The following is a 23102-nucleotide window of genomic DNA, read 5'->3' on the forward strand; positions in this document are numbered from 1 at the left end:
AGGAATGAACTATTGATGGCTCATATGCTTATTTACATTGCTTGAATTTCATATCTCTGTGTATTCAGAATCTAGAGCTGGATGATGCTGTTAACCACATTACCTGCTTTAGAAATGTATTAAGATACAATACAAAGATATACTATGTGGGATTAAAGAGTTAATGAAAAGATTGAGACTTAGCTTTTTGTACCTGTTTCTAGTTTTTATGTCTTTGTATCATGCAGCTGATGATGTAAAGCTGGTAACTTCCAGTGGTTTTCCTAAGCATTGTATTCTGCTTATTAGTAGACTGATTTTGCTATAAAAACTTAAGAATATAGGGGTGCCCTCAATCAATTCAGTTATTTAGGAATCAGTTTTGTCCTGCCAAATTTGTTTGCTCTGTACCGTACCCCTTGCCTGACTTTTTGCTGTGATTAACCTCGTCTTGTTTTTCATTATGGAGGTTCTTGCTTTCATCTGGGTATCCTCTGAAAGAAGTGACTGTAGTTATCATCCATCATTGTCACAGTAATCTGTAAGCCGCCTGTGTTTGTGTACTTTTTTCCATGGGTTCTGTATAGTAGGGTGTGTAAGGGAAATGAAGAAGGTTCCTTGCCATTGTAATTTTGATGTTACTTTACACTTTCTTATCCTGATTGATACCTAATATGTGTTCATCAACATTTATTTGGGTTACCCTTGAAGATAATCTTTGAAATTACTCTAGAGGATTTTAAGAATGACTTAAGTCGAATGACTAAAATGACTTTATTTAAATAAAAACAAGGTAAATGTCTTGGCATACTAGACATTGTAGGTGAGTATTATAAAATGTATAGAAATATGCTTTCTGCAGCAGTTACAACTGTTGGATTTGTAATGTAAGTCAAATCTTCAGGTCTGTAGTCTTCTACCTTGTCCCCAGTTCATTCAAAATGAGGGGTTTAGGGAGGAGCAAAATTAATTTTCATTATTTTGTTAGTTTAGTGTCCTTCTGTTGCTTCTAGGTGCTGATCAAAACTGATTTAAAACACAGAAACATGAATTTTGGCTACCTTTCACATGCAGCTGTTGTTATTTGTGTTACTCACAACGTAGCCAACGATAGGTTGTTAGTAGTTTTGGAATCCAGACAGGAAGTAGATACTTACGTATCTTTATTTGCATTTGTCAAAAGATTTTGTTTCGATTCTTGTTTACATAGTCTTATTTCTCTAAATTTCTCCTGTAGTCTTAGCCAAGCCAAGCTGTTCATCTCTCTGTAACAGAATTGCTTAGAAATGTATTTCTGTTAAGCAGAAATGTACTTACAGATCCTTTTCCAATTTTGTTATTTACAATATTAACCCACAGGAAGACTTTAAAATGATTCTCCTTGAAAAACAAACAAATTTACACACAAAAAGTTTTTACAAGTCCCTATACTCAGTGGACAGTGTGGTTATAAACTGTTCTCTCAGGATTTGCATGAGGTCTGGTTTCTTCTGTAAGAAGCTGTTGCTGCTATTTTATACTCCCCACCTCTTTGTCATTTCAGCCACTTTCTCTACCATCTTCTACTTTCTCCTTTTACTGCTTTCACTTTTCTCACTTTCTTGAAACAAAGTTATTTGCATTTATTAAATTTGAAATACAGGCAGAGTAAAAAGAGAGTGCAGATTTGTAGGTTTCTTGTGATTTTTTTCTTCTCTGTAAAATTTAAGGTGTCATAACCTGCTTCCTAATAATTTCTGCGGCAAGATAATAATTAGCCTTTTACTGAACATTTTATTCTGCTGGCTTTTAGCCATCAGTCTGCTTTCTACATTGACACTTGCTGTAAAGCAAGTGATCTTTCACCAGATTTTGCCTGGCTGAGAGAAGAACCGTTGAGGAACCTTCTGCACTCTGTTCTTAATGCTCTAAAGAATGTGAGAACAGCTCTTGCATGTGTACTCCTTCATGACTTCTGCACGGACAGCTGGTTGTTACATGATACAAAGAGTTTGTATTCAGTGCTTGAGCCCAAGTGCTCCTGGTGAACATTAAATCTCTGTTGGTCTGGGGAATGAATGAATTTGCCATCTGGAGTGGTCACTGCAGTCTCTTTGTCTTCGGCTAAGCTGTGCTGGCACCTGCCCACCGGGTGGCAGCACTTTGTGGCAGGCTTGCTGCTGCTGGGCTGAGTAAACTCTTCCTCGGACTTCTCACAGGATTTGCAGAGCAGCTAAAGCTCATTATTTTCATCTGGCTGTTTTCATCACTTTTTAAAAAAACGGCTGTGCATTCTTTGTAGATGCTGAATTTTGTATTGTTTCTGGCTACTTAGCAGTTGCAGGTCGCTAAGGATAATATGTGTTTATCAGTGCCTTGATGATTTGGATGACTTGAGAGTTTTAATTTTAATCCTTTTGTAGGAGCACAGTCTACCCATAAATCTTAGGTGTGGGAAAAGTAATTGTTAAAGTATTTATTTAGTCCTGGTTGAGTATATCATAACCACCACCTCTCTATTTCCTCCCCCATTGGCATCCCCCAATGCAAAAACATTTTACAGTTTCCTATCTCCTTCCCAACTCCTTGTGCACACAATATGCCCTTTGTTTAGTGAGAATTGTTCCATAAAGAGCAATGGCAGATGGTAGCCATTTGGGTTTAAGGGTTACACGTGGAAATAAAAAACTAGAGGAAAGGAGAATTAGAGGGTCTCCTCTGGCTTTATGCATAGGATTTGGTTATCACACTTGAAACTTATGTTTTTCAGATAATATGAAACAGTTTTTCTGGAAGATGAGTTTTAGAACTTTTCTTGTTAAAAAAAATTATGTTTGGCAGCATGGTGGATTTTTTTTTTTCTCTAAAGTAATATCCTTGTGTTCTGTATATTCTTAATTGAAAATTCATTTTGTAGAATTTGGGTTCCAGGTTTTCTTAAGTGTCTATCTGTCAAAAGGGTTGGGAAGAAGGAGCAGCAATGGCAAGCATTAGATGATCGGTACAGGAAAGACTGTGGCATCAAGCACTGTCTGCAGATATTTTTTCTGCTCTTCATAGAATCATTTGGTTGAAAGAGACCTTTAAGATCATCGAGTCCAACCGTTAACCCTGAACTGCCAGGGTCCCTAAACCATGCCTATCAGCATCACATCTATATATCTTTTAAACACTTCCAGGGATGGGGACTCCACCACCTCCCCGCGCAGCCTGTTCCAATGCTTTACAACCCTCACTGTAAAGGAGTTTTTCCTGATACCAAACGTAGATCTCCCCTGGTGCAACTTGAGATCATTTCTTCTCATCCTGTCACTTGTTACATGGAGTTTTTCCTGATACCAAACGTAGATCTCCCCTGGTGCAACTTGAGATCATTTCTTCTCATCCTGTCACTTGTTACATGGGAGAAGAGACGAACCTCCACCTCACTACAACCTCCTTTCCTTGCTTCATGGACTTTTTTTTAAAAGGAAAGACCTCTTTATAGAACAATGCAAAGGAGCTTTACATGACTTTAACACCTTTCTTTAAAAATGTCTCATCTTTTGTAGTCTTTTATATTGGTAAAGGTTACTAAAATCTTGAGAATGTGAAGGCTTATAGATTGGAGAGGGAGAATGTATGCATTGGTAATGAATTCATGGGCCATGTTTTCTATATACAGAATTTTCAGCCTTTCTTAATTGAGTGTATTTCAGTTCTAATTTAACTTGATTTATGTTAACCTGGAGACTTAGTCTTTGGGGACTAAAGTTGTCTCAATCTCTCCATAGTCTGACCTGAAATGTGTCCAAGATGCAAAAGGAGGCTCTTTCTACAGGGACCATTGTCCTGTGTTAGGTGAGTTGAGGATGTTTATCTTTTGTCTTTTACATTTATCTTGATGTGGGTTAATTATAGTCAGTCTGTATTTATCTTTTAAAATGTCATCTAAAAGGACTGTCCTTGCTAGAAAAATATAAATGGTAACATTTATATGCATTAATGATAAATTGTAATGCTTTTCTAAATGTATTTGGTATCAGGGTGCCAAGTGGATGGCAAGGGAGCTGTTAAGTGTTGACTAAGTAATAAATTAAGTCCTGTGCGTGTTATTTCTAGAGAGCCAAACATTGCTGCTGTGTATTCTTATCAAGACTCTCTTAAATATTCAGAGATGTTCAGTGAATTAGGATGTGCATGGCCATAAACAGGAACGATGCAAACATACAAGTTAACCCATTATATTATACTAATACTAGTGTATGTTGTGAAATCTTGTTTGAGGTTTTCTGTATCAGCTATTGCACTGACGTTTCTCTACTGTCTCAGCTGAGCTGTAGATACGTGCAGAGGACAAAAAAATAATTGCCAGGTGTTTTGGTTTCTTGAAATATGGGCAAATAGGGATAAAGTTAATAGATTATTGGGCACAAATTTCTTAATAATGTGTATTTCCTTGGCAAAACATCTTCTCAAAACTGGACAACACAGGAAATTTAGCTTTCTCGAGTTTCTTCTTATACTTCAATGCATAAAAAAACTTAGCCTATAATACTGGCTTTTTTGAAGTAATAACAATTCTCCATTTACTAGTCTTAATCTAATTCCTTGTACAAGTGCTTAAAAGCATGACCTGCAAGCAGTATTCTTTTATTAACAGCACTGATGAAAAGATAAAAGTAAGTAAAGGTCTGTTTTGTTTAGAAAAAAGCCTGTTGTCCAAGAAGTCGCTTAACTATTTACTGCCCAGTATATGAATTGTTTCAGAGTAAAAAGCCAAGGCAGTCTGATTTTGGTATCTTGCTTCTGTACTTAAAATTAATTTTGTTATTTTAGTCTGACTTAAATAAAAATAGAAAAGCGGTAATAGTCTTACTGGCTCTTTGTTACAGAGGTAAATGAAGGTTCGTATCATGCCCTTTATTAATTTTGGTTCTTGCTTTAAAAGTACAAGTCTGAATCACTGAAAATAGTAGGAGACTATTCTTTGTTGAATTCTTCCCCTTCCACTATATTGAGTTGCTTTTAATGGATGACGGTGAATTCAGTTCATCATTCGTGCTGCATTATACTTCAGCTTGTCAGTCTTACTCTTTGTTAGAACATCTGTCCCTTTTATTTGTCCTCTTAACGTAGTTCACACATACATTCATGCTGTGAATTTAAATGTATGTGTGCATTAAAAACTAGAAAGTTATTTTTGAAGTTTTGCAATTGCAAATAGTACTCCAGCAGGGGTCTAACTAATATGGAGGAGCATGTAGTCAGGGCAAAATACTGGGTCTGATTTTCTTCAGCACCACATAGGTGACCTCGATGATGAGACAGAATGCAATCCCCGACAATTTACAGGTGATCGTAAGTTGGCAGAGAAATGTGGTTTAAAGTAGAGCTTTCTTCAGAAGAGCCTTCAGGAAGAGAAGAATTTGGTGAATGGAGACCTCATGGAGTTCGATCAGAAGCGCAGTTTTGCGCTCTGGTTGAAATAAGCCTATGTATAACAAATTCGCAGCCTGGTAACTGTCAGTGCCTGCATGAGGAGCCTTGCTGAGGAAGACCTGGGTGTTGCACTGAACACCAAATTGAATGAGACAGCAGCATGCCAGCGTTGCAAATAAGGCAGATTTAAACGTGGGCTGTATGTCACGTCCCAGTTCAGGGGCCGATGACACCAAAATAAGATGTTTCCCTGTGGCGAGATCAAGACACCAATGAGGTCAAATGTTTTAATAGTCATTACTTTCCCTGTAGGTGGTGTGTGTATATATATAGATAGAATAGTAGAAGATAGAAGGATAGAAAAGTAAATAGAAAATAAGCAAGATATCAGAGCAAGATATGTGGAATCCAGTGGCGTCCCATTGGTCCCAAGTTCCTTGTAGCTTGGGTGGTGGAACTTCCCGGGAAGGCAAAAGCTGTTGCCTTTTACCTTCTTTTATACACTTCAGCAGACAGATGGTTTCATGGTTCTATCCAATCCAGTAATAACACATTAGCAACTTTAAGCACTGTCCATGAGGCAAAGTTCTCTCTTCTCGATATCAGTGCAGCTTGGACTACCTGTTTTCCGATTCTCAGAAGGATTAGCAAGAAGCGTGCAAAACGTGCAATGGTCAAGGTTGCCTTGGTGGTTATCAGTCCTTGTTTCCAAGGCAGATTGCTGCAGACATCCTGCTTCTCCAGGTTTGAGACAAAGGCAGACCACCACAGGTATCCTGTTTCTCAAGATTTGAGACAGATGCAGACCACCACAGACATCCAGTTTCTCGAGGTTTCAGACATTAGCCAGGGGCAGGTGGTTGTCCTTCCCTAGGGAAGGATCCTGTCACTCAAAGACGGTAAATGTCACAACCCTCAGCTGACAGGCAATAAATGTCCTATTACCAGTGGCAATGTTTGAGACATCAGCAAAACAACAGTTTCCCACACTGTATTAGGAGGATGGTGGGCAACAGAATAGAAGCTACTATCTCCCTCTTCTCAATGAAGCTGTGTCCTGTGATGATGAAGCTGTGTCCTGTTTGTCCCTCTCCCCTCCCCTCTGACTTTTGAGAAAATGTAGGGGGTCTGATACTGGCTTGCTAAAGTGGTTAAGAGTGAGAGGATGCAATTTGCAAGGAGAAGCTGGGCTTGTTTAATCTGGTAAGAAGGATCTTAAGAGGTAGTCAACTAGCTTCCTACAACCTTTTGAAGGGCGATTGAGAACGATGGCACCAAAATTTCAGTAGTTGCTAACGCCATAAAACCAAATGGAATTTACATTGAGGCCACTTTAAGTGACTTGCGAGGATCAGAACAGATGCTGAGGAACCTACAGCTCTATATTGCAGCACTGGAAAAAGTTGCTTCGAGAGGCTGTGGAACCTCAGTCCTTCAGGGCTTTCAGGTCTCAGATAAGCAAAGCCACAGCTGACCTCAGCTGGCTGTTAGTTCAGCTTTGTGTGGGATATCAGACCAGATGACCTCTAGAGATCCTTTCTTCCAACTCATGCTTCTATAATTCTTTGAGAGAGATGAGTCCTGTCTCATCAGGACTGTCTCTGGGATGTTTGCTGTCTTAACTTTTCTGTCTAATGAGTTCCTTATCAGTTGCTTTTCTGAAGAATTAATCTTTGACTTTATGCTCTGTGGAAGTGGCTATTTTCCATGTTACATCTGTTTTGCTGTGATGGTGAAGAGTGCAGACTGAAAATACTGTTCCATCTATAGGTTGTTTAAACTAAGATCAGGACAGAAAAATCACCGGGTGGTCATAGAAGTCAAAGTCCATAGAACATGGGTGTGTTTCTTTCTCAGCAGTTTCTTAAGTAGTATCAAATTCTACTCCACGCTGCCCTCTGGAGTGCTGCCAACATCTGGTGTGACTTTCAGGCTCCCTCCAAATAATGTTTTTTGTGTCTGTCAGGTTATTTGTTTGTACTTCAGTATTGTTATAGTGCAAGGACCCTTTCTCCATTATTACCTTTTGCTTGGAAGAGGAAAAACAAACACTCCCCTCCACCCCCTCATCTTTGGAGACAGCAGTAGTACTAAAGGAACTCTGCTCACTCTGTCCTCTGCTGCTCATTGCTATTGAACTCAACTTACATGACTTCTGCATTTGTCAGAATATTCTTCACTGTTCTCTGGATTGCACCAGATACCATCCTCTCGTTTTGGCGGTGAGGAGGTCCACGAGCATATTCTTTCATCGGTTAACACAGCTTGATGTGTGTAAATGTATGCCATTTCCCTATAGCTACTGAATTTTTGCTATGACACATCTTTTGAAAGCAGGCGTTCTACCTATTGGCCACTATAGGTGCAGACACATCAAGCTTCAGAAGTTGACTTCAGAAGTCTAACTTCTTTGCATGGAAATTTAGCATGGTCATGTAAATATTTTCTTCTTATTCCATTTCAGGTGAGCAAAATGGCAATAGAAACCCTGGTGGGCTGCAAATAGGTGACCTTGTAAACATTGATCTCGATTTGGAAATTGTACAGTCTTTGCAGCATGGTCATGGAGGATGGACCGATGGCATGTTTGAAACTTTAACAACAACTGGAACAGTTTGTGGCATTGATGAGGATCATGATATTGTAGTACAATATCCAAGTGGCAACAGGTTTGTTATATAGCCCTTATCACTGATTCTCACAAAGTTCCTTTGCCTTCAGCACCTGTGACCACTTGGTGCCAGAAAATTTCTGTTCTACCTTTGTGTCTATTAAGATTTCCTTGAGAATTTTTATATTCCTTGTACAGTGTGTAGTGAGGACTTATCTTTAAAGACGCTTTAGTGGGAAAGGGAAGTTTGTTGCCTTTCTCACTTGGTGTAAATTTGAGTCCAAAATAGGATTGACATTGTAGAGTATCTTATTTCTGAAATGTAGTGGTTTAAGCAGTAATTTCTTTTTTAATTACAAAGTATGCCATGCTTTCAGTGGAATGGTAAAAGCAATGCGTTGCAAGTTTTCAGGAAAATGGATTAAGAGGACAGGTGAACAATTCTTTTACGTTAAGGATCTTGTCAAATAGAGAGTGATCTTGGCATGATATATATATCTAGCATTTTATTTTTCAAAGGAATGTTAGTTTATGTAAATATGGACTGAGAATGGGAAGCGTTGGGGAAGCTGTTGCCAAAACAAAACTGCAGGCAGTTTAGTTTGAAGTTTGATGAGCTGCATCCTGCTGAATCCTGCTAAGAGGCTTCAAACCCAGCTCTACAGCTGGATCTGAGCTGATACATCCATGCGGTTTTGTGTTCTCTTGCTCCAAAGTATTGAACTAATCTTTAAAAAGCAGATGGTGAACGGAGTATCATTTCAGTCATATCTGGAGACTGACCTGTTCAGTTTGACCAGAAAGGATTACAGTGCATTATTAATTCAGGCTTCCCCTCAAGATACTATTTGTTAATATTGCAAAATAATGCAACTAATACTAGCTGAAGACATGCAAGTGGATTTTCTTCTGACAGTCATGGCTGCAGAACCAGTGAGAGGAGCTGCTCTGTCATGTGGTTTCCTCCCTGACTTTGCCCTTTACAGAGATTATCTGATGTTTCTCAACTAGATAAAGATAGCTAAATGAAAGTCAACCCAAGACCAAATGGCACATAAAGGAGAAATCACTGTATAATATATTAGAATATAACTCAGCATAAAAACAGCTAAATGCTTCTAAACCAGTAGAATTTATATTACAAATTAGGATAGTGTGTTAAAAATTGAGGCGTATCTAGGCTATCCATTTAGTTGAAGAGTATTTTTATAACTGGGTGTTGCAGCTTTTGACCTAGGCAGGAGGGGGCGCAATTCCATGTTCTTCCCATGTTGTTTCCTGACGGTCCAATCTTTTTGAGACAGCATGAATCTTTCCCTTTTCAAGTGGAGTCATATCCTTCTTTCCCTGGAAAAATAAACAAACTGTGTAGCTGCTTCAGTGACTATTATATTGCTGTCAGCTTGCTCCCCCTTAGGATATTTCTTCATTGCTTTTGTGCGTGTACATCTCTGAAGATTACCCTGGAAATATTTAACTAATGAGCCACAGACAAGTTTATAGACAAAACCTGGTTAACACCAAATAGTATCCACCATAGTATCCAATTGCAGAAAGTTTGTAGGCATACAAGCAGAATCTTATCCAACAGATAATTTTTAAGCGTGTATTTGACTTTGCGTGTTTAACATCTTCTTTAAATGACTCATTGTCTAGGTGGACATTTAATCCAGCTGTTCTCACCAAAGCAAATGTTGTCCGAAGTGGAGATGCTGCTCAAGGTGCAGAAGGAGGTACTTCTCAATTTCAAGTGGGTGATCTTGTTCAAGTATGTTTTGACTTAGAGCGAATCAAGCTTCTTCAGAGAGGTCATGGAGAGTGGGCTGAAGCAATGCTTCCAGTAAGTAGTTGTATGTGTGGATTCATAGAATGGTAAAACTTGTGTAATATTTCTAGTTAGGATTGGTAATAAATCCTGAGGTTTTGAGAGTCAAATTGATTTTTATTATAAGTTGCAGAAAGTGTGTTTCATCAAACACAAATGTAGTAAACTGCTTACCCTAAAGATATTAGTGATTGTACTATTAAAAAATGGACTTCATAAAATTTGTGACATATAATAAAACATTCAGATTTCTAAGTATTTTTAATATTATTTGCATTTGACGTTTTCCCTAATGCAGACTTTAGGTAAAGTTGGTCGAGTCCAACAGATCTATTCGGACAGCGACTTAAAGGTAGAGGTTTGTGGGACATCTTGGACGTACAATCCAGCAGCTGTTTCAAAGGTGGCATCAGCAGGATCTGCTATAAGTAATGCATCTGGTGGTAAGTTTGAAAAATAACCAGTGATGTATGTATGACAAGTATTCGTCTTAATTAAAAAAATGATAGTAAATGGTAGTACATAGTTCATATGTGAGCATGATGATACTCAGACTTGGGGTTTGGCTAACTGGTGCTATACCTTTGAGAAAGATACAAGAAAGAGTTTGCAGTCAGTTTGGAGATGGTGGTTGTTATCTTGAAATGGTACAAGAACTCCAAATTGAATTTGGGTTTCTGTTTGGCCACAGTGGAGGTGTGCCTTTGGAGGTCTGCTCTAAGGACTTTAAAATTTAAATGATTGGGAGGAATGTTAGATTGGAATAGGGACTAAGCCATGAAGGAGTGTCAATGGCTGCAGCAAGCAGACTCCTTGTTTAGTGTGTGGGACAACAAGCATAAGCAAGGGATCTGTTGCAAGTGGTTACTCAGGATAATATTATTTCCTTAAAATATCTGTCTTAAAATTTAGTCAGACATCCTTTGACTAATTACAATGGGATTATTTTAGTCTGTGCAATCACATTTCAGTTCTGTCGAATGCGCTCTCATTCATCTAATAATGAGACACAAAGACCGTCCATCTATTTATGTTCTGTTAGCTGTTTCACAGATTAATTAAACTAGAAAGTTTTTCCTTTTGTTGGTCATAAATAGTTGTTTTTTTTCTCTTCATGTATTTGCTTTAATGCCAAGAAACCTTTCTACATAGTTCTCTAGACTTTTTTCCTGGAGAAACAGATACAGTGAGTTTTCTGCCAAAAAGACAAAGTCACAGTCGCCATACTACTCTTCCAGCTGGAAGATTAATATGGCTTTGTGTTTCAAATCACAAGGATACACCCTAAGTTAAGCTTGAAGACTGAAAGGCCTGTTATGTCAATACTAAAGTAATGTTTTTATCTCATCCCCATCCTTCTATATTGTGGAGAACAAGCTATTTGTGGTTAGACAACCTTGTTTTGAAGTGTCTGATGTGTCATTCAACTCTCTGAAGGGTGTTGGAGTGCAGCACTTACTCAGAACTGAATAGTAACCTATAACTGCCATTTTATAGTGGGTTTTTTATTACTATATACATGCCTTTCTGTTCTTGTATGATTAGAATTCTTATTGTGATTGTCCTTTGTTTAATAATTATAGAGAGATTGTCCCAGCTATTGAAGAAATTATTTGAAACCCAAGAATCTGGAGATCTTAATGAAGAATTGGTTAAAGCTGCTGCTAATGGAGATGTTGCTAAAGTGGAAGACTTGTTGAAGAGACCAGATGTAGATGTGAGTGTTCTGTTTTGGGAGGACTTGTTCTGAGAACCTGTAATACTAAAGGAAGTGAAGCAGTCCTGCATACTCCTTGCCAGTCAGTAGTGTGTCTGCGTAGAAATAGTATATCTGGTTCCAGTGTGTCTTCTCCCATTTATTGTCTTATGAAATGTGTTGAGAGTGTGTGAAAATAATGCTTTACACCCTTTTTTTGCCAGACAAATTTTGTGTTCTGTTGTCAGCCATGAATTAAAATACCTTCCAGCTTCCATCTGCTGGGGTCAGGGCAGAGGACCAAATATTCACAGTTTTTAAACAATATTCAACTTCTCTTTTTTTTTCAGGTGGGGGATAAAAGGAGGATTTGGGGGATTTTTTTTTTTTGCGGTTGTCCTGGGTTTTGGTTTTTTTTTTAACTCACGAGGTAGACCATCTAATTTGTTCTCTGTCATGTTCCTTTTACCAACTTGTCTAATCATCTAGTACTGAAAAGCCTAAAACACTTAAGCATTCTTTAAGCTAATTCTTAAGACTTGGTTCAGGGAACACGGGTTAAAATCAAAACCAGATGCTTTTCTCACTGCAGCAGTAGTAACGCTTGCAGATAAGAACTCCTTGAGTTCTGAGGATTCATTTGTAGGTCAAGATTGTACAAAACATAGTATTTTGTTCAGACTGACTCCTGTTGTTGCCATGAATTAGAAAATGAAGTTAAACATACTGTAAGGCAGAGAACTGGTGTGATCTGAGACCTGTTCTCAAAATCTTGCCTTTACAGTAGCCTGAAGATGAAAGATTTTAATCCAACTGTTCTTAAGGTCTTAATGTTTGAAATAAATTAATTTCTTGCTTCTCTCCTTCAGAAATGTCCTATAGAAGGGAAGTCGGGAAGACCTAGGAGGTGATCTATATGTGCTAGAAAGGCAGCTGTCTACAAACTGTTTATTTGATACTTTCATGTGTGCCATTGCTTTAAGTTTTCTAATCACTCGGGTGTATACTGCTAAAGTTTCTGTGCCTATCTTGCAACTTACCTCCAAGTACTCATGTGCTTTTAGGTGAATGGACAATGTGCTGGACACACAGCTATGCAAGCTGCTAGTCAGAATGGCCATGTCGACATTTTGAAGTTGCTTCTGAAACAGAATGTAGATGTAGAAGCAGAGGTAATCTAAATATTTCAAAATACACTTCGTATCTCTGTAAGTTTTAAAATTTGCTACATACAGAAGTATCAGTTCTATTGGAGTTGTGGTATTTTAAATGTCAGAGCATGTGAAAAACTGCTTTTCTTATTTGATTACATTCCCAAATTAGCCTCCTACTAACAATGTTGCAAAGGGTCAATATCTAATTCTTTAGGAGCTCTAATTAAGTGAAATATAATGCTAATATAATAGAGCTATGTAAGCTAGTATGTGATTGTAGTGGATGAAGCCTTTTTTTTTTTTTTTTTTTTTTTCTTGCCCCCAAATGGAAGGTTTTTTTTTTTTTTGGTTTTTTTTGTTTTTTTTTGTAAGTTGGTTGTGTATTGTAGTGGTGAAAGCTTTTTTTTTTTTTTTTTTTTTTAACTTGACCCCAAATGGAAGGATTTATTTTCTTTAGGTTTTTTTAGTATTGTTGTTTGAGAAAATTATCCATCAGCATATTGGGATATTTGCATTTTGAATTTAGTTTGCTTCGAAGCATATACTGTTACAAACCAGACAAAGACCAGGCTCAAAGCTGCTCTGTTACTGAAGTGGTGGACTGATTCTTCTCTGGTATAAGGAAGGGTAGGAAGCAGTACAGAAGTGGAAGCACTGCTCAGACAGCTTCAGGATAATACCTCTGGTAATCTGCCTGCAGTAGAATTAAGAGTTTGTTTGATCATACTTCAGAATTATGGAAACACTAGCATTAAAATTTTTTTCCTATATTTTCTTGGAATTTTTAAGTCTTTTTCATGTTACTTTAAGTTGCTTCAGTGAAGATGGTATTCCTACTTAATTATATAATTGCATTAACTATGATATGAATCATATACATAATAGGATTATGTTAATGTTTCAGGCTTTAAGAAACGTCAGCTGTCTATTTACTGTTTAATTACTGCACTGTTGAGGTCTGTGGCATGGAAGCAATGGATAAAAATCCTTTGTAGCTATGTTTGGGTATATTTATACTTCCAGTCACAGCTGCAGACTATGTACATTCAAGATGATGTTTTCTGGGGATGCCCTCATATTGTTGTGTCCTTTGCATTTGTTTCTGACAGCTTAATGTAGACTACAGATGCCTTCTGTTTAGTCAGGAAACAATTTGTTTTTGACAGCTCAAAAAGCCTGGTGTAGATATTACATAGTAAAAATAAGTAGCCTTCTAGTCTGCAGGAATTAATGGGTATCAGTAATTACATTTAGAGTACTGACAAGGTTATATTGTTGTTGTGTATAGTACAGTGCTTTTAATATTTACATAAGTCTTAGGACAGATGCTTAATTAGTTGCTACCTTTTTCTAGGTATATTACTATGCTTTTGTGTAGAAAGTAGGATTTAGTCCTGAGATGATTTATTTTGATGCTGAGCTAAAAAAAAAAAAGGCACGCTTTCTTGGATGCCCACTCATTAAAGCAGGAATTCTATATATTAAGATTTTATAAAATCGGAGGTTTGCATCTCATGGCTGGAATATGTTAAAACTGTAAAATATTTAATAAATTACATGTGGTTTCATCAGTAAGTACCTCAGTGTACTTTGCAGGCTGCAAATACAAAAAAACAAATTACCGCATACTTCTGAAACAAAGTGCTCAATGAATATAGGCATTGTAGCAGTTTAACACTACTGTAGAGCTCTTGATAAGTTTGATCTCATAATAATCTTTATGATCAGATGAGAAAAGCAGAGAAGTTCCCCTTTCTCGTCTTTGCCCTTCCAAAAGGGCGTGCTGTGGCTTCTTTTGACTGTGTTAGATGAGCCCAAGAAAGAAGACCTTAGAAGACAATTTCATAGCATGAGTTAATTTGGAAGAAAACAGTATAAAAATATATTGTTTTCAAAAGCTGATGAAGTTGCTGTTTAATACACTGACTGTCTTGAAAAACACATTCATGTTTCCAAAAAAATACATTTGAAGATTAGCAGATGCGTCCTTACCTCATTTTTTAAAATGCTTTAGTTCCATTGTTATTTTGTAATTGTGCAAATAAGAACTATTCGCTAAGAACTATTAATTCTTGCATTGATATAAAATATATTAGAAATTTGTTAACATAATAAACATGACTTTCAAAAGACGTTGCTGAAGGAGGAGCAAATTGATAAGAGAAACTAAGTTTACCCAGGAGAGATATCCAGTGCACCCCTGATAAATAATGATTTTCTTCTCCTTAAATTTTCAGTATTTCTCTACTGTCAAAGTTAAATCCTATGGATACATAGTAATGTTCCCCGTGCACAAAAACTTAGTTAGAAACTAGTTTATGCAAGCCGTTATTTCATTGAAAGCTGTTATATACCTTCCATTTTACTTTTAGCTTTTGTTTACTGTTATTAATGTTGAAATAACTTGATTAATGATTTTAAATGTTTCATGTAGTACAGTCCACTCTGGATGTTAAAATAACCCAAACTAACAAATTTGTGACTCGTATACCTTAAGTTTTAGTTTGGATGAAACTGAAACAAACTGAATTTAATTAGGGCTTTAATGCTGTGAATCAGCATAAATCCAAAAATACCTTTGGAAAAGTTTTACTGACTAAAAACTAAGACGTATAATAAAGACTAAAAAATATTAGCTCAGTTGTATGAACAAGGCAATTCTCCTATCTTAGACCATGATATGGAATCTGTATCCCTTCCTGGGTTTCAAGAAGGGTTACCCTAGGTTACTGAAAGTAACAGTTTTTTGGGTTTTGTTTGTGGTTGTTTTGTTGTTGATGGTTTGGGGTTTTTTTGGCAGTGGTTGTTTTGTAGTAGAAACCCAAATGAATCTATTCAAGTTTCTGATGAATACATCATACAAAGTCTTTGACCAACAGTTGTATATGGTATAGAATATCATAGAATATGTATGTTTATTTATGAACAGACTCTTCATCTTCTATTGCTGTGGTTTGAGTAATTGTTTTAATTAGGAATCTGAATGGTGTCATGGTTGTCTAATTTTTCTTTCCCTTTGAAGAAATCAAATATGCACAAATGTTCAGTTTAATCTTCTTATTTAGATGCAAAGGAAATGTGGAATATAATAGCTTAAATTTATGTTTCTACTTTAGGACAAAGATGGAGACAGGGCTGTCCATCATGCAGCCTTTGGTGACGAGGGTGCTGTGATAGAGGTTTTGCACCGAGGCAGCGCAGATTTGAATGCTCGCAACAAACGCAGACAGACTCCACTTCATATTGCTGTCAACAAAGGTCATCTGCAAGTTGTGAAGACTTTACTGGACTTTGGCTGCCATCCTAGTCTCCAGGTAAAGTGAATATTATTGTAGATTCACTTTTTAGCTTCTGAATTTTATGATTTGCTGTATGTAGATGCTGTGTGTAGGTGTCAGTAAAATAATGGAAAATAGGATTGAAAGGAATGGATCTTGTGAAGTTACCTGTCCCAGCCTCTACCCGAATGTGTGACCAGCTGTAATAAAAATGCTATTAAATCTGTTTGTTTTCAGGACAGCTAGATAGGCACCTGATTTATTCTATCCAGTTGATATTAATTAGTATTTTCACAGACTGTAGTTATCTGTAATTGTTAACTTCCTCTCTAGATTAATTCCTTCTCTATTGAAGAGAATAGCTGTTTGCTCCTTCTGTAAGGCACAGCTTTGCACTTTTTGGCTGATGATACTATAGAATATTGTGTTAAAAGAAGCCTTTTCTAGAATTGACCCATTATTGATAGAACCAGATTCTCTTTTAAATAATGTTCACCCTTTTATCTAAAAAGCCCTCATGCATTTGGTCTCAAGTACCATAATTTCACAGGGAGTTTTATCTAAAATGAATGTGGTAGAAGCTGTGACATATGAGTACAACCTCCTGTTGAGAAGGTGGAGTAGAAACCTCCTTGGAAATTAGCAGGTATCCACATTCTGCATGAACAGTGCATTAGTAAAACAGATTAGATTGGGTAATTTTGAAGACGTTTGCAACAGAAAAGAAAAAGCTGTAATGTCCTAGGCAAATCCAGATATGCAGTAATAGCACATTTACCTCTTTGTTTTGCTTGTTTTGTCATGTCAGTAATCAGTCATTTTCCTGAAGCTGTATATCCACATAAAAAAAAGTTGAGCAAACTTTCTTGAAATTCTTGAACATAGTGATTGTTTATCTGCTTTCACCTGGCTTTATAGGTAGCATTCTTGATCTTGCTAACAACCATCCAGACCCTATTTAGTATTTGTTAAACAGTAGGTAAAATAAGGAGTCTGATGTGTTGAGCCCAATAAGGGCTCAACATCATATAATGATGTATGATATAGGGTAGCCATAATGGATGTATCTGACTTGAAATTATAGAAGTCTGTTTGGATTGAAAAATGCAGTGGAATGGTCCTGTGAAACTCCATCTTGAAAATATAATTGTCATTGGAAATAATGAACTTTCAGATCCTGCATGTATCCTTGAGGAACTCTGATGCACAGATGTGAATAGGCAATTGCTTTGGTGGGTGAGAACACGGGAGTCAGGCTGAGGCATGACTGGCATTTAACTAGCCAGCACTCTGCTGCTCAAGCTAATTCTCTGTGTAAACAGAAACATGTTAGTCTCTAAACAGTAAATTCAAGACATATGATAACAACTACATAATTTAGTTTTGGCAAACTGATTCACACTGGTTCAAATGTTTCCATATTCTGGCACTTCTTATTTGGCAGTTTCTGATTCTCATTGTAAAGATTGTAATAATTTGTTTTCCTGTTAGTGTATTGCTAGAATGTTTATTTCCTGTGTTAATTGGTTTACAGTTGAGTCAGTGACAAAAGATTTCCTGACTTTTGGTGTTAGAATTTTACTGGAAGCGTAAATCTAGAGAGTTTTCTTATATAGCAACAAATAACTTAATTGGATGTGTTTTCTCAGTGTTAGTCTAGGCCATTCTTCTCAGTCCAACCATTTGGTTCCTTGAGTAAGTAATGTACAAAATGCTTCTAGAATTAAGAAGTATTATTCCCTTATTTGGGATATTTGAAAAATAAAATGTCAAGCTAAAAATATAAATTCTGTGTCAGTTCAATTTTGCACTGAAATATTTTTATATACATTGTTTAATCTGGTACCAGCCGTAACAAGTTTAAAAGCTTACTGTTGCTTATGGTATTGGTCTTTGCTTCATGGAAAATGATCTGCTTCAGTTAAAACAAGTTTATTACTTAGACTGTGTTTTATTTTGATTTGCTTATGCTTTTATTTCACACTGTCTTTTTGGTATTGTCTTTTACATGGTTAATTGTTGGCTCAATCTTAGCCTTCATCACTCAAAATTCCCTGTCTTCCCCCGCTTGGCTACTCTCCTTTCTGTTGCATTAATTTTTGTTCCTGTCATTCCGTTACTTATAAATTGTAACTTGGGCATCAACTCCATCTGGATATGAGGCATAGAGAAGTTGATGTCTACACCAGTGTCTTGAGTACTATCAGATGGAAGGCATGCTTGAGTTCTGGTGGTGGTGTAATCATTGAATATCAGAGCCCTGGGTGGGATAACTCACTGAAGGGTTTGCAAAACCCAGGGCAAGATCAGAAAGTAGCTTGCTCTGAACTTGGAAGTATAGCAGTGCTTAATCCTGAAGAGCTGTTTTGTGTCTGCATAGCCAGTTTTCCTAGTGATACCTAAGCATCTGTTTCTTTAATGTGGATACATGTAAAAATTGATGTAAGCTGTTTCTGGGTTTAGGATTCTGAAGGTGACACTCCACTTCATGATGCAATAAGTAAAAAGCGCGACGACATCCTTGCTGTATTGTTAGAAGCTGGAGCAGATGTTACTATCACCAACAACAATGGATTTAATGCGCTTCACCATGCTGCACTAAGAGGAAACCCTAGGTAAAAATTTGCTTTAAATTTGATCATTTGTAAAAGGAAAACAAATGCTTGGGAGGGTAGAATTATGGTATTCTTTCTCAAGATCCTTAAACTTGCATGCAGTATTTTCTTAAATTTTTGTGTGGCCTAGATCTGTATCTGTCTAATATTTAAGAAGCCATTAGGATGAAGCTATTGCTTTGTTCAGTTTGATGCTGTATTCCTGTAGCTCTAAATCCCTGGGAAATAAGTGATGGCTGTAATAAATGGTTAGGTAAGTAAGTTGCTAAGTAAGATCTTAATACAGGATTTGTAAAAATGTTTCTCTTCTCGGATATTGGAATTGGGAAAGGGATTTGAGTTTTTAAGAGCTAAATATTTGTGAATAATTATTAAAGATACTGTGCAGTTATAAAGTGATCTTAGAATCATTGGATTAAATTGTATTTGTCAGTATAAGAACCATTTTTTCTTAAAAGTAAGTATAGAAGGAATTTGTTTCAGCTTTTATATAGCAGTTTGAAAAAGTTAGTTTTAAGGCATATTCTTTTTGCACTAGCTGCATACTGTACATCTACATTCAGTCTTCAGTTAAGACAGCTTTCAAAAATTATATTGTATAGATAGAACTTGGAAAACTTGAATGGAATTCAAGCTGCATTGCTGGTTGCTTGTTAAACAAATGATGTTCTGTCAGTCTAGGAAGACTTCAACATGTTAATTGTGGTGGAGAATTTTGTATAGTTTAAACGAAATACGAACTGTCTGTGTTTACTTGTTTAACTTAATTACTGAATTTGCTGCTTTTTAGTTGAGTGAAATTGGACAAATAAGGCTGTATTAATGTATTGGAAGAAAATCTGTTAGTCTCTTAGAAAATCAAGAGTGGTAGTTAAAAAGTAACATAAGCACATATGTATATGAATGGAATCACACTTCACAAAGTAACAATGATGATTGGAAGTGTTAATAGGAAGAATACATGTGTTTACAATTTTCTACAGTTATCATAAAAGGTGAATGACCTAGTGAAAGGAGCTTATTTTTGGCATTCAGGAGACACTTTCTTTCAAGTCTGATTTGGTAACTTACTTAATGCGAATTCTCCATATTTACATAGCAACATTAGCTGGGGTACTGTTTTCTGTCTCCAGTTACCTGCATGGGGTAGTATTTGTTCTGTGATACTTTCTTTAGGCTCTTGTGAAATGTGGGGGAAGTGTATGGCGGAGGGGAAAAGTTCTTCCTAAAGATGCTGAAGGTTTTCCTGTGGGTGAATGTTTTAGGAGCTACAGTCTTTAACTACCATGGAGGGATCGGATTTGTGTTTCAGACCGGACAGTTAAATGGCTGGTAGAATTTGAGGCACAGTGCAATTTTTCCCAGAGTCCTTGCTCCTGTACAAAAGCTTCTACTCCAAGAATCAGAAAATATTTCCAATAATAGTGATTTGAATCTCATGTAGGTGCCTCTCATACACGGGTTTTCACTTGCATCTAAAGCTGTTAGACTTCTACTTTTTTGGTTGCAGTTATATCTGAGCTCTTCTGAAGCATGTAAAAAGAGAGAATCTTGTCTCCATTGAAGAAGTATTTCATTTGTTTGCAGCATTAGATATTTTACACATCAACCTGGGAAGAAATTAATGAAAATAAAGCCAAAAGAAAATTATTTTTGAAATTTTAAACCTTTTTTTCTGGCCTGGCCAAAAAACCATTTTAATTTGATTTGTCTAGGAGTTAAGTTTTATTTTCTTTACTATTTTAATGATGGTTGTTGTCAACGGTTTGGCCGAGGTGAGCCAAGGTCCGGTGGCGATAATACCTTCCCCTATTCCAGCAGAAATAGGGGAAGGGAGAAAAGAATTAGTGAGACCTCTAAAATGCTTTTTTGGAAAACTGAAACAAACTTTAATAACGCTACAAACAGAAATATATTAAATACCAAAAGAAAACCAGTGAGATATTGAGGGTTTTTGGGAAAAGCGAGAGTTAACCTGCGGTCGGTAGCAAAAGCGAAACCCGAACTGCGGCAGTGATCCGAGATGGCGTGGCCATGTGATCTCCCACATGGCAGGACAAAGAGATGCCGCGGCAGTACGAATTACCAGCTACAGCATGTAAAAGCAGAATCTGCACAAAGTCCTACCAGTCTTTATTGTGGATTGAAGCAGAAGCAAAGGCAAAACAAATCCGGCGGCGAAGAAGGTAGCTAGCAGAGAAACGGCTCCGCAGGTGTGTGGGCAGTCCAGTCCCGCAGCGGTGGTGCGCGGCAGCGCGGTGGTACCTTTGCTGAAGAAGCGGTGATGGCTCTGAAAGCGACGAGAAATGGCAGCCGGCTTTCTCAAAAGCGGTGCGGGGGGGTTTCCATCCCCTGGGGCGCACTCGGCTCGGTGGGCAGGTGGCTCCGGCGGAAAACAGCGAGAAGCAGCCCCGGGATGATGAGAGGGAGTTTCTCTCCCCTCCACGGCACAGTGGTGAAAAGCGGTGAAAGCGCGCGGTGGCAGCGGCTGTCCCCAGCGAGGGTGTCTGGCACGGCGCGCGGGCTGGCTCCCAGGCGAACTGGCTCGAGCGAGCAGTAGCAGCAGCGGCAGCTCTGGGAGGAGACAGCAGCTCCGGGAAAAGCAAGCAGGCAGGCAAGCAGGCACGGCTGGTCTCTGCGGCGACCGACAGCGCGTAAAGAACTGAACTCACGGCGTGGTCTCGCAACTTTCAAAGCGAAAGCGGTGCGAAAACTTTTAACCAATGGGGATGCTGCTTAACGTCACATGGCAGGGAATACAAATACTATAGGTTAGTTTAAAGCAAGCTCTCCTGAAAAGGAGAGCTGTGCCAACCTATCACAGTTGTTTATTTAATTGTTGATTCTGCAGTTCTACCGCTGGCTTCTTTCTGAATGAAACCAAAGGTTTTATATTTGCCACCTTCTTTTTAATTTGATATATAACAATAGATGTTACTAATCAGCAAAATGCGCAAAGCACAAGCTATTTAAAACACTCTTAAAAATAAACACCTGAACTTCAGCTTGTAGCTGGTATGGGTCACAAGCAGCACATAGTACATTGTGCTTGAAACCTTACTTAGGGACCTATCTTTCCTTATCTAAGCTTCCTGCTCCACCTGAGCTTGAGTTTTGTGGCTGTAGGCTGTGGTGCTTTATATGGAATATAGTGCACGAAATTCCCCTTAAGGTCAAATATGTAAGTATATAAATAAATGTTATCTTACAAAAATTGAATATATAATCATATACGTATATGTGTGTATATATCTACGTTTATAAAAATAAAATACTTATTGTATATGTAAGTATTGCAAGTCCATAGTCATCTCCTTAGTTATAATAAAGTAAATGCATGTATTAAGTGTGTGGATACCAAAAAGTGAAGTAGATTTCTACAGAATTTTTTATAGTTGATATCAGTTAGGTGTTTGGAACCAATTTCATTTTCAGTGCAAATCCTATTCTGCTTCTTGCTTGAATTCTGACCTTTTACCAGCAGTGGGGAGATAGATCTCCAAGGAAAAAAAAAAGCCCACGCACAAACTATGCTGAGAAAGACATTAGAAGTTTTTAATACTGATACTCTTTCTTAACCATTTGAATATTTGATAAATATTATAAGAAACATAGCTATTTATGTCAAATAGTTTAGATATTTGTCAGCACTTAATCTTCTACGACAATTTGAGAATGTTTTTCAGAAGGCAAGGTGTAGTGTGCTTTGGAGATCACCCTACTATTAGTGAAGTATTCCTCCTTTTAATAATTTGCTTCTGATCATACTCTGTGAATTGGTATAGAAACAGAACTTTCGGTTGTCATGCTAATGTGGGTTGGAGGTTACTCAGTTTATATTGTAGGTATCTTTAAATTTGTGCATGGGAGATGGCGCTAAAAAGAAATTTGAAATGAAGTGTGGGGAAATTAAGATTTTGTTTAATACATGGTTTATTTATTGGTCATGATTTTTAACTGAGTCAGTCTTATTAAATGCATTTTTTTTGGACTTTTTTCAAAGTACTGTGAATCTCAAAGCTTGGCAGACTTTGCCTTATCAGATTTAAAGAGATCTTTTTAGACAGAAGAAAGGAGAGTAAAATTTGAAAACACTGTACAGATGGGTTATTTTTTCCGTGTAATCAACTCTTGGTTGTGTTTGATCTATTCACATACCTGTGACTTCAGTTTTTTGAGCTGAAGACATGACTGGGAAGTGTAGGCCTATTTTTTTATCCATTGCCCCAGTTAGTTTTAGATTTGCATTGTAACTTGTGAATAGAGCTTTATTCACACTGCAGTGAGCATCTTAAATAAAGGCTGCTTTCAGAGCTGACCTCACTTTGCACATGCATACGACTGATTCTTTGGAACAATAAATTCTGCTGAACTTTAAATTAAAAAATTAAAATATTGGGGTAAATTGCAGATTTCATGTGTTGCTGTCTAGTAGCGAGGAGTAAGTCATCTTTATGTTCTAGCAAGCAGGAGATTGTGGTTTAACATGAAATTATACTTTTTCTCCCGTGTTTGCCTTATTGAGTAGATCTCCCCTTGTTTTT

General features: G+C 37.3%; 1 protein-coding gene across 1 annotated transcript in view; it reads left to right on the plus strand.

Annotated features, from left to right (window-relative positions):
- The window catches only part of LOC104491701 (E3 ubiquitin-protein ligase MIB1-like), a 30204-nt gene extending 9361 nt beyond the window's left edge, over nt 1-20843 (plus strand). The window contains exons 5-13 of the mRNA XM_010134165.1: nt 3732-3798; nt 7844-8048; nt 9647-9830; nt 10114-10258; nt 11399-11532; nt 12576-12683; nt 15782-15979; nt 18407-18558; nt 20708-20843. Coding sequence (XP_010132467.1) covers nt 3732-3798; nt 7844-8048; nt 9647-9830; nt 10114-10258; nt 11399-11532; nt 12576-12683; nt 15782-15979; nt 18407-18558; nt 20708-20843 — 1329 coding nt within the window. The remainder of the gene's footprint in view (nt 1-3731; nt 3799-7843; nt 8049-9646; nt 9831-10113; nt 10259-11398; nt 11533-12575; nt 12684-15781; nt 15980-18406; nt 18559-20707) is intronic.
- The last annotated feature ends 2259 nt before the right edge of the window (nt 20844-23102 follow it).

This window comes from Buceros rhinoceros, unplaced genomic scaffold, assembly GCF_000710305.1.
Source record: "Buceros rhinoceros silvestris isolate BGI_N320 unplaced genomic scaffold, ASM71030v1 scaffold13594, whole genome shotgun sequence".
NCBI lineage: Eukaryota > Metazoa > Chordata > Aves > Bucerotiformes > Bucerotidae > Buceros > Buceros rhinoceros.